The sequence below is a fragment of the Coloeus monedula genome (assembly GCF_965178545.1).
Source record: "Coloeus monedula genome assembly, chromosome: 15".
Lineage (NCBI taxonomy): Eukaryota > Metazoa > Chordata > Aves > Passeriformes > Corvidae > Coloeus > Coloeus monedula.
This window is the reverse complement of record NC_138795.1, coordinates 16,140,306-16,154,196: the sequence shown is the minus strand read 5'-3', so window position 1 is coordinate 16,154,196 and position 13,891 is coordinate 16,140,306. Positions and strand designations below refer to the sequence as shown.

The following is a 13,891-nucleotide window of genomic DNA, read 5'->3' as shown; positions in this document are numbered from 1 at the left end:
TTGAAAGGTGATTCAGTCATAGTTTACAAGTACCTAAAAAGGGAAGGGGTTTCTGGTTGCTAGATGGGATTCATATTTACCAGAGAAAGGCAGAGATCTCTTGGCTGGAAGCCAAAGTTAGAGAAGTTCAGACTATGAATAAGAGCTGCAGTTTAAACAATACGAGTAAAAACCAGAGGAAAGTCTTTGGCTGGAATTAAGCAGAGTCAGCAGCAGCTAATGGCTCTAAATGAAGATTTCTGTGTTTTTCTGAAAGATGCAGGAATTATGAGGTGAGGCTTTCCAGCCCAGAGCAGCCCTTCCCAGAGACCAAGGCCAGGCTTCCCCTTTGCCCAGAGCAAGGCTCTGGATGCTGTTTCCCAGGCTTGGGGCTCTGCCTGCTCTTCCCACGCTGCTGTCCGAGCACAAGCCCTGCTGCAGTGCAGAAGAAAGGGCACAGATGTGCTGGGTGTTGAGGAGCACAGCTCTGCCTCTTTGGGCACAGCCCTTTTCCCAGACACACTCCAGAATACCTCTGGATTGGATTCCCCTTTCGCTGCTCTGTCTGATTCAGCTGGGGAATTGCAGTCCATGGAGTCCGTGCAGTGTGGCCTGGAGCTGAATACACTGTCTCTTTCCCTCCTGTAGTGAGACACCAAAACCATGTAGACTGGGGTGGAAAGATGTTCTCCTCCCTTTTTCTGGGCAGGGCTCTCTGCTGGAGGGGTGGGAAGCAGTGTGTGAGTGTCAGCTCTTCGGGTTTTTTGGATCTGCCTGCCTAACAATGTCCTGGAATCATCACTGGTGGCATGTGCAGAGTTTTAGGTGAGATGTGATTCATGTTGGTGGGGAGATTGTGGAAATTTTCTTGCTTGTTCTTGGCCCTTTGCTCCCACAGGCTCCAGGTTTCTGGGGTTTGCCTGGCTCTCACCAGCATGTCGGTGGAGAGGGGCAGGGCTGCCACCCCTTTCTCCCAGGACATGCTGCCTGCTTCATAATTCTGCCGACCACCAGGCTGGAAAGGCAATGAAGCAGGTGCAGCCATGCCAAGGTCAGGACCTTTCCTGTATTTAAGGTGTATGGATGATGTTGGTGTGGGACAGGGTGACCTCGGGGTACGACAGGAGCCAACTGACACACACATTCAGACAGAATAAATATTTGAGAGTCTATTTCTCTATTCCCCAAAATGACCCCTATAAAAGCAAGGTCCTGTTTACCTTCCTGGCTCTCTGTGCAGTGTTCTGAGAAGAGAGCAGCTCTCTTCTCCCTTCGTTGCCTTCCAGCTCTTCTGGGCAACCCATTTCCAGGCAAGGATCAGGGATATGGGCGTCACAAAACCCATGACACCTTGGATTTTCACAGAAGTCCTAAAATTTGGTGAAAGCTGAGATCATTTCTGGTCAGAAGTCACTGTCTCTGCCAAAGCACAGTGACCTGGGAAGCAGGGAGAGATGTCAGTGCACAGCCTGCAGCAACTGCCTGCAGATAACCCAGTGCTTTCATGCTGTCCCTGTCCCAATAGAATCATGGAATGGTTTGGGTTGGATCGACCTTAAAAAACCTTAAAACTCATCTCATTCCAACCCCCTGCCATGGTCAGGGACACCTTCCACTAGCCCAGGTTGCTCCAAGCCCCGTCCAACCTGGCCTGGAACACTCCAGGGATGGGGCAGCCACAGCTTCTCTGGGCAGCAGGAAGGTCTGATGTGCCTGGGACCAGCCCTGCCACGTTACCCACCCAGAGCCCTTTCAGTCACTGGGAGCTTCGCTTGGCTAACTCCTGTCACCCTGAGCTGTTCCATTTCTATCCATGTTGGGATCCTTTTGATTAAAGACAATTTAGCTTCTCATTCCCATGAGGAATTTGAGAATCCTGAGAGCTTCCTATCACAGGAGCATATTCCTGATGCTCGCTGTGCTTTTTATTATTTCATGTAAGATCCCTTTTGGTGAGAACAATCTTTAAATAGTACCAACCTACGATAGGTTAGCTTGGCATGAAGAACCAGAGGAGATGTACAAAGGTCTGTAAAACAGTGATTGCTCTGATGAAACACATCCAGTCCCTCCTCCTTGGAGTGCACTGCCATATCGCAAGATCAGAATGCACAAGGCAATTAGAAGGTGGTTTGTTCATATTAGAAAGAGGAAATTCTCTATCTGTAACACATCTCAGACAAGGGAAAACCATTGGTACCAATATTCTTAAGGCAAAACCAGCAAGTTGCTGTTTCCTTTTTTTAAGGTTAACACTGAGAAAGAAAAAAGGAGCTAGAAGAGTGCAGAGCTGTCAGTTGAAAGAAAAATTGCAAGCCTGCTAATCCTTTCTTGTCAGGTTTAATATAAAGCCTGGCAGAGATTGATAAGAAGTGTCTCCCTCTCTGTCTGATGTTCCAGGTGCATGGTAAAAATCACCTCTCCGAAGCACCCACATGTAGAGCCAGGCTCCAGATGGGAAAGGCTTCTGGCCAGCCTGACACTGCTGGCATAAAACCATTTAAAATACCTATATTCTCCCACTTTTCTTCTTGCAGCCTGAAGTATGGCTGTCCCTCCCCTTCTCACCCCTTACACATGCAGGTTTTTCTTGCAGCCCCTCTCGGTGCTCTGCTGATGCTGATGTGCTGAACAAGGTCTTTGCCTCAGGCATGGAGCATCTGGGGCACAGGGACCTGTGCTCCCTGTGACCTGCCTCTGCTCCATCTGCGGTGAAACATTTTGGCTGGGGCTGGAGGGGCTGTGGGATTGGCAGCACGCCCGTGGAAACCACAGAGGTCGTGTAGGTGTTGGTAATCTGAAGCAGCAATGGCAAAGAGCAGGGGAAAATAGTCTCTGAAGAGCTTGAGCTCCTGCGTGGTGGGAGAGCCTGGAGAGCTCAGCAAAGCTCTGCAGGGACAGGAGACACAGGGGTCCTGCCTGCGTGGGGAGGGCTGCCATGGAACCATCAAATCTGGTCAGGTGGAGCCTCCAGAGCTCCCTCTGTTCCCCCCGTTTCTGATTCCATGCTCCTTCCCTGTGTGCTGCTTTCCTGGGCAGCCCCTCTCCATCATCACATGGCAGCGGGGGCAGCAGGAGCTTTGCCCAGGGGATGGGGCTCGGGGGGCTCCTGCTGCGTGTGCACAGCTCTGAAAGGGGCAGGTTTCACAGCGTCTCCTTTCTCTTTTCGTAGCTGTTCCTCCCAAACTGAAGAAACTGAAAAGCCCAAATGTTCATGTGGGTGAGAAGATCTCCCTGAAATGTGAGGCGACTGCTGGAAACCCTCAGCCATCCTACAAATGGTTTAAAGATGGCAAAGAGCTGAAGAAGAGCAAAGACATCCGGATCAAGTATGGGAATGGGAAGTAAGTATGACACGGGGCTGCTCTGCCTCTGCTCACTCAGCATCTGGGGCCATCTGGCTGCAGGTGCTGCTGTGCTCCCCAAGTCACTGCTGAGCAGCACTGAGGGGCTCCCTCAGAGCCACAGGCCCATGCTCAGCCCTGTTACCATGCTCGGGAGAGCGAGCAAGATCCCCAGTGTCCTCACAGAGTAGTGGGGAGAGGAGCAGGGCTTGCACAGGGCAGATGTTGGGTTTGTAGATGAGGGTCTCCTGGGGTCAGGGAGGCATTGGATACCTGAGACAGGTATCCTGTGGTGGGGGAGACAAGGCTTTCCCTGGTAGCTGTGGGCTGGGTGTGGGCAGCTCAGGCTGCCTGGGGTGACTCCTGCTCTGTGATTAGAGGGTTGGATGCAGAAGGTTCCCAAACCCAGCTGTCACCCCATCACTCACCAGCGGGGCTGTGGAAGGAATTGGTTTGCTCTCTCCTGAATTTAGGTGGACACAGAACCATCTAAGGCCACTGCAAGGCTCACAGAATGACAGATTAGTTAGGGCTGGAAGGGACCTCTGGAGATCATCCAGTCCAACCCCCCTGCCAAGGCAGGGGCACCTGGGGCAGGTTACATGGGAAGTGTCTGGGTGGGTTTGGAATGTCTCCAGAGAGGGGGACTCCACAGCCTCCAGGAGCAGCTGTTCCAGTGCTCTGCCACCTTAACATAATGAAGTTCTTCCTCATGTTGAGACGGAAGTTTTCATGGTTTAGCTTATGGCCATTACTCCTTGTCCTGTCACTGGGCACCACTGAAAAGAGTCTGGCACCATCCTCTGACACCCCTTGGAGATAGTTACATGCATTAATGAGATTCCCTCTCAGTCTTCTCTCCTCCACGCTGAGCAGGGCTGAGATGCGAGAGTACATCACAACACTGATCAGGGGCCACAGTCACCTGCAGGGACCTTGTCCCATGCAAATCCTTTCATTTCTCCACCCAGGGCAAGCTCTATCACATCTGCCCCAAAGTCCCCACTCAGCAAAGCTCTCGGGTGAGTGTCACCCTCAGGCAGCTCCTTCAGGCACCCAGGGGCCAAGACAAGGGGTTCTCACTTGGAAGTGGTTTAAATGGATCCACGTTGATATTTCTCAAGGCTCAATATTTACTTGTGATGTATCTTAAAATTATTCCATAATCGTGACTGTGCTTACATTCATACGTCCTGACCTAGCCAGCAACAGTCAGCTTGCAACTTCCTGACCCCTTGGAAAATTTGATGGTACTTCTTTGCTAACATATGTTCTGGGTGTGTGAGTACAAGCTCATTATGGACTTGATAGAGTAGCAATTTTTAAAATTAAAACCCACTACCAATCAGTTAGAAAAATCAGTCAGTGCTTGAATGGGGTGTTGCCAATTGCTCTAATTTAATTTCAGTTTGGTTCCAGAGTCACACCCAAGATGGATGACCTCCTCTGTCATAATTTGAGGACTCGTGGCTATTTTGGGAGAAGGCAGAGAGGTGGTCAGTGGAAACACCAGCAGATCCAGAATAACTGGGTGCCGTCTGCTCTGGAAGGGCTGTCTGGGCTCACAGGCAGCAGAAGTAGGGCAGAGCTGTGCCTGCCTCACTCCTCTGCTGCCCTCAGTGGTTTTTGTGGCTCTTGTCAGTCTCCTGGCCCTGGTTCTTTAGCAATGGGTGCTAGGGCTGGGATACCCTGGAGAAATGTCTGCACCACGCTGTGTAGCCAGGCGTGGGAATCCTGCCTGTCCATCCCTGCGGGCTGACGGGTGTTGGGAAGCAATTCCCCTCAGAGCCAGAGAGCAACCGGCCCCAGACTGGACACCCAGCTGGGGAGGGATCCCCTCACAGCCCTCCCCTGCCGTGCTCCCAGACATCCCAGTCCTTCCTCACCTCCTGGCACTCATGTCCAGCGTGAAGCTGTGACAGGCTGGCATCCCAGCCCGGGCGGTGCAGGGGGGACACGCAGTCCCTGGGCCAGGGACAGAAACGTGTGGAAGGAGCTTGGCCCCCTTTCCTCAGGACACTGCTGTCAAGTCATAATTTTGCATTTACCAGTTTCCATGGCAACATGTTGCCTCTCCAGTGAGAGGCCAAAGATGTGTGGTGCTGGAAGGGCTTCCCACTGGCAAAAGAAGCCCAAGAATAAACATTTTAAAGAAAGCTGAGCACCTGCCTCCTCCAGCGTCTGAGACTCCCTCAGCAGCAAAGGTGTGAGCCCAAACCATCCCCAGAATCGCTTCCCATTCCAGCTTCTGCTCCCAGCTGCCATTAAAACGTGCCTGTCTTGTGCTGGGACCAGGTTATGGAGACTGGACTCAAGCAGCTGTTGAGCAGGGACAAAAGAAGATGGCCTCAAGCTGTGCCAAGGAGGGCTTGGATGTTAGGAAAAACTTCTTCACTGAAATGGTGGTCAGGCATTGGAACCGGCAGGGAAGTGGTGGAAGGGTTCAAAAAATGTGTAGACGTGGCACGTGGGGACACAGTTTATTGGTGGCCTTGGCAGTGCTGGGGGAATGGTTGGACTTGATGATCTCAGAGGGCTTTTCCAGCCTAAACAATTCTGCTGCTCTGTGGGACAGTTCTGAGATAATCACCCCTCAGTGAGCATTTGCCCCTTGTTAAGCAGTGCAGGAACACTTCTCCGAGAGGATCCGGATGGGTCTGTGCACACCCACTCTGGCATTCCCACCTTTGTCCCCTCCACTGGCATGCTGGGCCCCAGTGCTGAAAACACCACAAGGCAGAGTGGCCACTGGCATTGGACCTGCCTCCCTCTGGTCTTGACTGCATGGAACAAACATTAAAAACTGCTCAGAGCAGGCTGAGGGTTGAGGGAGCCCTCATGACTTTGATGTCTTCATTATGCAGCTGGTGGGGCCAAGTTTAGTGGAGTGACATGTGATATGGGTGTAGGTCATTACTTCCAGCGTGTTGGGAGAGGTCTCCAGGGAAGGATAAGCATCCTGAACTGTAAATCTCTGAAAGGACATCTTATTCTATAATGATTATTTTAAGAATAATGGGATTTATACATCTGTCTCCACTTAGAGATAACACTGGTCTCCAGATAATCCTCTGCGCTTCCTTGCAGTTCAGAGCAGGGATTTCAGAGGGCCAGAAATGGAGCACTGGGGAGGGACCTTCACAGGGAAAGTACACAAGGCAAAAAGCTTCTCAGGCTGTGCAGGAGCTGCACAGGATCATTTCTTTAGAAAGACCCAAAGTTAGAGTTTCCTGCTGGAGCCAGGCAAAAGGAGCCCTCCAGCAAAGTGATGTCCATAGCGTTTCCCTTGGCCCTGTGAGATCCTGGCAGAGCTGGGCACTGCTGAAATCTGTCTCCAGCTCTGAGATCTTTAGCATGCAGAGGGTTAGGATGGGAGACGAGAACATGGTTGCCCTCTGTGACTCATTCCTGGCTTTCCTCCCCACGTGTTTAAAGAGCCCTGAGGTCTCTAACTAGAAATTGTGACTGAAGCACTTTTTTTTTGTGATCAAGTTTTCGTCTGATCTCTAGAATAGGGGATCCCTTTCAAAATAAGGGATGTATATGTTGTAAGGAAGAGAGGAGCACTCAAGTGCATGTCAGCTCTTCAGCTTTTCCATCAATCATTTTCCCTCTTCTTTTTAAACTTACCTGCAAAACTTCTGGTGCCATCAGGTAAAGGAGTCAGGTTTTTTTCAATGAATATTTGCTGGAGGGAAGGGAATAATTCTGATTACTCCTTTCTGAACTTCATGTTCCATCTGTAATTAGTGACAGGCTGGGGCAAGCCTGGCTTGCACAAAGGGGAAACCTCTCTTTAAGGTGGAAAAAATTATTGGCTGGAATTTTATCTCCGACTCAATTTAAATAAAACACAATTGATGGGGAACCCAGAGAAATTACCCAGAAAGGATTGCCTTTGGTAGTGGAAGTACAGCCTAGTGAGTGGCTCTCCCTCTGAGCTGCCAAAGCGATGCCATTTTCAGCCGAGTGTGTCTGAGGTCTGGTTGAGGCTGCTGGCTCCCAAGAAGTTCAGGTTGGGCTTTGACTTTCTCACTATCCTGGCAAATGGGCAATGCCAGCTGTGGAGGAAGCCAAGGGAGCTTTTACTTGTGGAAGTGTAGAGAACCTTCCCCTCTTGAAGCCATGCTTGGGGCTCAGCCTGGGACATGCAGATCTTCAGCTGGAGCCCAGGAGCCTGGTAGTCCCCGAGCTGTGCCTGTCCTTACAGCCCCTTCTCTTTGTGTGCTCTTCTACCAAGGGACATTGCTGGGGTGATGAAGTAGGCGTATCATTAGATTGGAGAGCATAGGCAGTTCAGTTTGGGACAGGCTGACCATATGACATCCCTTGGGAGTAGTGTCCTACTTTCAGTATCACCAGGAATCCCTATTGTTAGCCTGTAAGTGGAGCCAAGGGATACCCTCCTCTCCTGTTTCTGTACAGTAGTCCCTCAGGCGATGCCACTTGAGCAGATTCATTGCTGGGGTCTTCCTTGTAGGGCTCCCAGTTGTAGATTATTCCCCACCCACAATGAATGGGGCTGTGGTCTTCCCTGTACAGCTCACTGCACTGGAATGAAGGCAAAAAAAAAAAAAAATAATGCCAAAGCAGCAGGGGAAAGAGAGTGCCAATAAAGATAAATGATTTCCTAATTAAGCCTGGAGACAAGGAGGGGCAAAGAGGACTGTGGAAGCCTTGTGGGAGCCAGAGTGAACCCAAGCAGGCTATACCACCACTCTGGCAGGGGTCTTCGGGCTGACATTTTTAAACAAAGGGAAAAGCTCATTTGACAATGGATCTTGCAAGAGCAATTCCAGATGCCTTGAAGCGAAGACTCTTCTCAAGCACCGGTGTTGTTATAATCACCAGGGGAGCTGCTGCCTTGCTAACTCTCACGATGTCATTATAAGTCTCCGATATTTGGGATTCGGTTTTAGCTGCTGAAGGCACTTTATTGGAGGGGGGTGTGAAGGAGAGCATCTCCTTTGTTTGTCTGCTTGTTGTTTTAGAGGAGATGATGGACATCAACTTGGCCAATGCACCTGGGACTGAACCAGGGAATTTGAGAACTGAAAGGAGAAGCAGTTGGGTCTTGAGCTCAAACAATCCACAAACTTTGCAAGTTGGGGCTCCTGAGAGAGTCAGGGAATGGACATTTAATCAAACTTGACTGCATTAGAGCAGCTAACAAGTCATGGTCAGTTGCTGGGCTGCTTCAGCTGATGGGCTCTGCAAACTTAGAGGTGGAAAGGAGCTTTATGTGCCTGGAATTTTGTGTGGCTTTTCCAGCCATGTTGGCTGCTTACAAAAAAACCCAAAAAACCAAAAAAACAAAACTCTCTCTACAGACCTTCGCCCACTGCAGCTGCAAAATGTCACAGATTAGGTCAAGGCCCTCACTGAGACATGAGCTGAAATCCCATTCATCCTGTTCAAGTTAAAATGTTTTACCTTTGGGGAGCAGGGCTGGGGTGAGGGCTGAGGCTGCTGGCAGTTCATCCAGCACAGCACATCACAGAGCTGCAGGCGTGGACTGGTCATGGAGCAGACACTGGTGAGGGTCTATGACATGTACCAGCTGCAGGAAAATGGCTTGGGGAGAAAAGAATGGCATGCATCCCAAAGGCTCCAAACTCAGAAAGTAGACCCAAAACTTTATCTGGATCTCTTGCACACCCTGTGTACGACCACGGTGGTGTTTCACAGAGGTTCTGAGCAGTAGTTCCCTGCCCATGTGAAGGTGCCACCCCTTTCCCATGATCTCTGCTCCCCAAAATGCTTTTCCTTGGTATCAGTATTTGCAGCCTGGCTCTGCTCATCTCCGTTGCTGGGCTCTGCCCAGGGCTGTCCCCATGACTGCTGCTCTTGGTACGGCACCTCCCTCTCCTCCTTGGTTCTTTATAACCAACGTGCTTTGCTTTAAAGGTCCTCTCAGGCCTTTCTCCCCACTTCTGGCAATCCCTGAAGCTTTGCTCCTGCCTCTGATTTGGCCAGCATATCAGCCTCCATCTAATATGTGATACGCTTCCAAACTAGGACGTCTGTGCCTTCTCCTCAGCAGCACTGGCTCTCTTTTCCCTGCCTGCCACAGAACCAGCACATGGTTTGGTTGCTGAGACAGTGAGACCTGGGCACCCCGAGGGGGCCTTGTCTCTGTATTGAGGTCACACACTTTGGGATAACGAGGTATCTGTTCCACATTTGGTGCTGGGAAGTCCCTGGCTCTTGGGAAGCTGTTCCAGTATGAGATCACAGGAAGCAGGGAAAGAACCTGCTGGGAGCTGGCCTCAGAGTACTGCTCCAGGACCTACATTTTCTCAAAGAAATTAAAATCCTGGCCTTGGGGTTGGAGGAAACATTTGTAGGATGGATCAATTGCCTTGAATTCCAGGAGAAGTAATACAAAGGACCCTGCAATGACATCGGGTCTGTGCTTCAGCTGGAGCCCAAAACTCAGCTTTTACTCATCTCTTGATGTCATACCCTGTCAGGTGCCACAGCCTGGCCTGGCACAGAGAGCAGCAGCACATAGGGGTTTGCCTCTCAACACAGCAGCCACAAAGTCCACTTCAGGCACTGGTGTGGGGTTGTGTGTCACTGTCTCTGCTGCCCCACACCTCTTCCCACTGCCAGAACACCCCTGTTCCAGGCATTTGAGCCTGGAGGGGGTTGCACAAGTGACCCTGCTCTTTGGAGTGTACTTATCGATCTTCCCCCTCTTGTTGACACTGCCCGACCCAGAAGTGAGTGCAGCCCTCACTCTGAGACCAGTGTCAGTGTCAGCTCTGCAGAGTGAGGACTGGTCGAATATTCCTCTTAAAATCAGCCTGGCCCAAGCCTGGGCACAGAGAGACCACAGCACTGCTGAGCAGAGAAGGGGCAAATCTGCTTTTCAGGTTAGAACAGCACTTTAATGTTGGGGAACAGGGGTAGGAGAGAGCAGGCAGAGTGGGTCAGGGGATGGCTGGTCCTGTCCTGGGCACTGCAAGGACATTACCTGTCTCCCACCATCCCAGCAGGTCAAGCACAGAGCGGGCCAGATGATGGTGTGAGGGGAGGAAGGGAGCTACAGAAGGGATGATGGCCAAGCTGAAAACTCCAAACCTCCCTGTCCTTACCCCTCTTATTTGATTGCTTTACTTGAGGGCATTTCTGTCCCCTTTCCCATTTGTTCTTTCTGAAGCTGATACCGAGCTGCCCAGATGATGCCCTGGAGCACAGAGCAGCCAGCATAGGACACTTGTTTTCCTCAAGCACTGCAAGCACAGCTGTCCTGCCCAGCTCTGCTGTGCTCTGCTGAGCACAGCTGGAAGGCAGGGAAGAGATCGGGGTGGCCATGCAAGGGAGAGGATGCTCCTGGCTGCTCCTGCCCTGCCAGACAAAGGGGCTTTGCCATGGCCATCCCCACACTGCCCTTGCATTGCAGAGATTCCCTCTGCCTGAATTTATCCCACTGAGTGCTGGGGAGGATGAATGTGTCCCCCCAGAGCCCCTGCCCCAGCCCCTGGGACTGCCCAGTGTTTGATGGCTGCTGGACACCACTTGTGGTTTGTAAGCTGGGTATCCTGAATCTTCTTGCCAATCATTAATGTGCTCTCTCAGGGCAAATGCAGCTCGGTAAGAGTGCCAGGGCAGCATGTAGGCACCAATTAAATCTCTGGCAGGATGCAGGCAGTGCACATTACAGCAACTGCTGGCACTCCTGCTCTCGGCAATGCCACTGTGCTTCCTGCCGCTGGCTCTCCGTGCAAACAGAGGGGAATGGAGTTAATGGGTGACCACAGCAGGGCATCCAGTGTGTGTCCTTTGCAAGGGTCATGTTTGGGAATTTCCTTTTCCTAGGGTTTCAGGTGTGTTTACTATGTGCAGTGCTCTTTGTTGACAATTTTGCGGCCACATATGCGGTAGTCTCCAAATTCTTTTCATCAGCTTATTCCTTGACTTCTTTGTTACGTATGTGTTAGTTACCCTATTTTTAGAAGACTAATAAGATACTACAACAGTAGTGATCCTAGAGCTATTCTTGTCCAGAGCAATGCAGAAGTGGCTGAACTCACACAGGGAACGCAGAGTGCTCAGTGTAGGTGTCTCGGGGGCAGCTCATGGCAGCTGCTCTCCTGATGCCATGCTCTGACATGAATGGCTTGGTGAGGAGATGACCAGGGAAGGTGGCCCCATTTCCACTTGGCAATAGGTAAGAGGGAAAAAATGATTCAAGCTTGACCGAAGTGCTGGTGGGAACATGACTGCTGTCATGAGAAGTTCCTCCTTGACTCAGAGGCAGGGCCTGTTTCTTCTCCTCTCACTGCACTGGAGGCCTCAGGGCCTGAGCTCACATTTAGATGTCTAAATTACAGCTGATGAGGACACCCTTCCCAGCCAGAATTTGCCAGGATCTTTGTGTAGGTCCTGGCCAAAGGCTGATCTCCCTGTTTCCCATTGTAGTCTGGAGATTGGCACTGAAGAGGGTGATTTACTCATCCCTCCAAACTGCCCTCTGGGGGACTCTTTTCTCTTGGCCAGAAAGGTATTTTGGGGGATCTTCTTTTGGCCAGGCTGAAGGTCTCCTTGTGAATCCTATCCCTCAGAGCTTGCAGACAGCATATTCCCCATGGCTCATCCCTCCACTGGCGCTACAGGAGATAATTAGTGCGTGGCTAAGTCATATGTACTGAGGGTCAGGGAAGACAATGAGGCAGATTTTCCCCCGGAGTAAAGAGATGTCAACAGAGTTGCACTGCAGCGAAATGATGGGATCTGTCAGTGACCCTGGCCCTTTCACTGAGCAAACAGCCCGGGGCAGCGCCTTCCTCCAGAAGAATGGCATCGTCTGGCAGCCAGGCACCCTTGTGAATGCACACATAGGGCTCTCCCAGGGCCTGCTGTCCCCAGGAGACACTGCCCAGGAGCCTTCATCCCAAACTCCTGTGCCCAGTGTAACTCCTTGGACGCCACTCCTTGGTGTGTCTGTAAAATCAACCCTCAGGAGAACAAAGTACCTGCCCTGGGGACAGTAGGCGGAAGAACATGACTTTGAAAAGCTGATTTCCAAAGGAGATTTGTGATATTTCAGGATCACTTGGAGATGGTAAAGTAGAATAAAACCAGACTGGTCACCTTTGGCACACATAGATCGGGTGAGGACTTGTCCCTTCGACATCCTTCAGCTCAGCTTTTCCAGCACACAGGCATTATCTATGTTAATTAAAAGGCCCATGGTTAATGATGTGAAAGCAAGGTATCTCTCTGGCTGTTTCAGTGCTTCCTGGAAAAGGGAAGTTCTCTTTTCAGTTGTGCTCCACATGAAAGCTGATCCACATCTCCAACCTTCATCTCTTTTCCCCCAAGTCTGTCACCTGACTTTGTACAGCACAGTGTGGAGACCAAGAGGGGCCACACCACTGGCCTGGGCTATAAAAAGCAAGAAAACCTCTTGATTTTTCAAGTGGATCTCACAGTCTAGACTAATTTCAACAAATTGTGATGGCAAATAAAAATAAGCTCTTTTGACAGTACACGTCTTGTGCATTAAAACAAAGCAATCCCCTTTGGTTTTGCCTTGATGTTGCTATGCTCCAAATGCCAACATCACTCTTTACTCTGCTCACATTCTTCTCCAGTTCCTGGTAAAAGACCAAATGTCTCTCACCCTGTTCTTGGAGCTGAATCTGTCAAGTGTGGCCCCTTTTGTGCCACTAGTAACTCCTTAATTCATATCTTTGGGACTTAAACCCCTTTATCTGTAAAAGATCACATACCTAGGTGATATTCTAATAGAGTAGTGGATTTTTCCAGTTGCTCCACCTGGTGAAATGTGCTGTGGATTGAGATTGCCATGCTGCCAATTATCATTAGAACATCTGTGCTCTGGCAGCCGAAGGCAGCGTGTCCATTGATGCTCTCAGCTCTGGCCTGGCAGAGAGCCCCAGTGTGCTGATGTGCCAGGGTGGTGTTTTCTGCGGACTCTGAGTTAGAGCCTCGCTCTTCCAAGCTGCTTTCAGCATGTGCTGCCTGCAATGCAGCCTGTCCCAGGGCTGGCTTGTAAAACAAATGGTGTATTCTGGCAGAGAGGGTTCAGACAGCTGGGAGAAAGTAATGGCTGGGCTGGGAGCAGTCTTGGAGTTGCAACCTGGAGCCATCTCGCCCTTTTGATGAGCATTTCCACACCTTCCTCTATGGAGGGAGTGGGGAACATGCTCCTGAACAAGGTAGTGCAGCCCAGCAGAGCCCACCCCTCATTAGGCACCCATTGTCCCTCCCAGCAAGGTGCAGGAGCCAACAGCTGCAGGGCAGCAACAGGCACTGGATGCCCTCAAATGCTCTACCCTCTCTTGTGTGTTACCTGACTCCTGAGGCAGCACAGCAGTGCGGGCCACGATGCCCAGGGCTGTCCCAGGCTGCGCTGAGGGACTTGGGAGCATTCAGAGAAGGGTGTCGAGCTGGGAGTCCAGGCAGCTTTGCACCACTCAGAATCAGCCCTCTTGTTTAGGCTCCCATGTTGGAATGTGTTGGCCCAAGTCACTGCACAAATGGGTCAGGGGAGACCTACAGTTAGAGGGATTCAAGAGGTCTTTGCATACTGTCAA

At 50.9% G+C, this 13,891-nt stretch overlaps 1 protein-coding gene across 1 annotated transcript in view; it reads left to right on the top strand.

The window, feature by feature from the left end:
- Positions 1-13,891, top strand: part of NRG2 (neuregulin 2) — a gene marked incomplete at both ends in the record, with an annotated part of 154,229 nt that overhangs the window by 95,891 nt on the left and 44,447 nt on the right. The window contains one exon of the mRNA XM_082291141.1: positions 3,152-3,323. Coding sequence (XP_082147267.1) covers positions 3,152-3,323 — 172 coding nt within the window. The remainder of the gene's footprint in view (positions 1-3,151; positions 3,324-13,891) is intronic.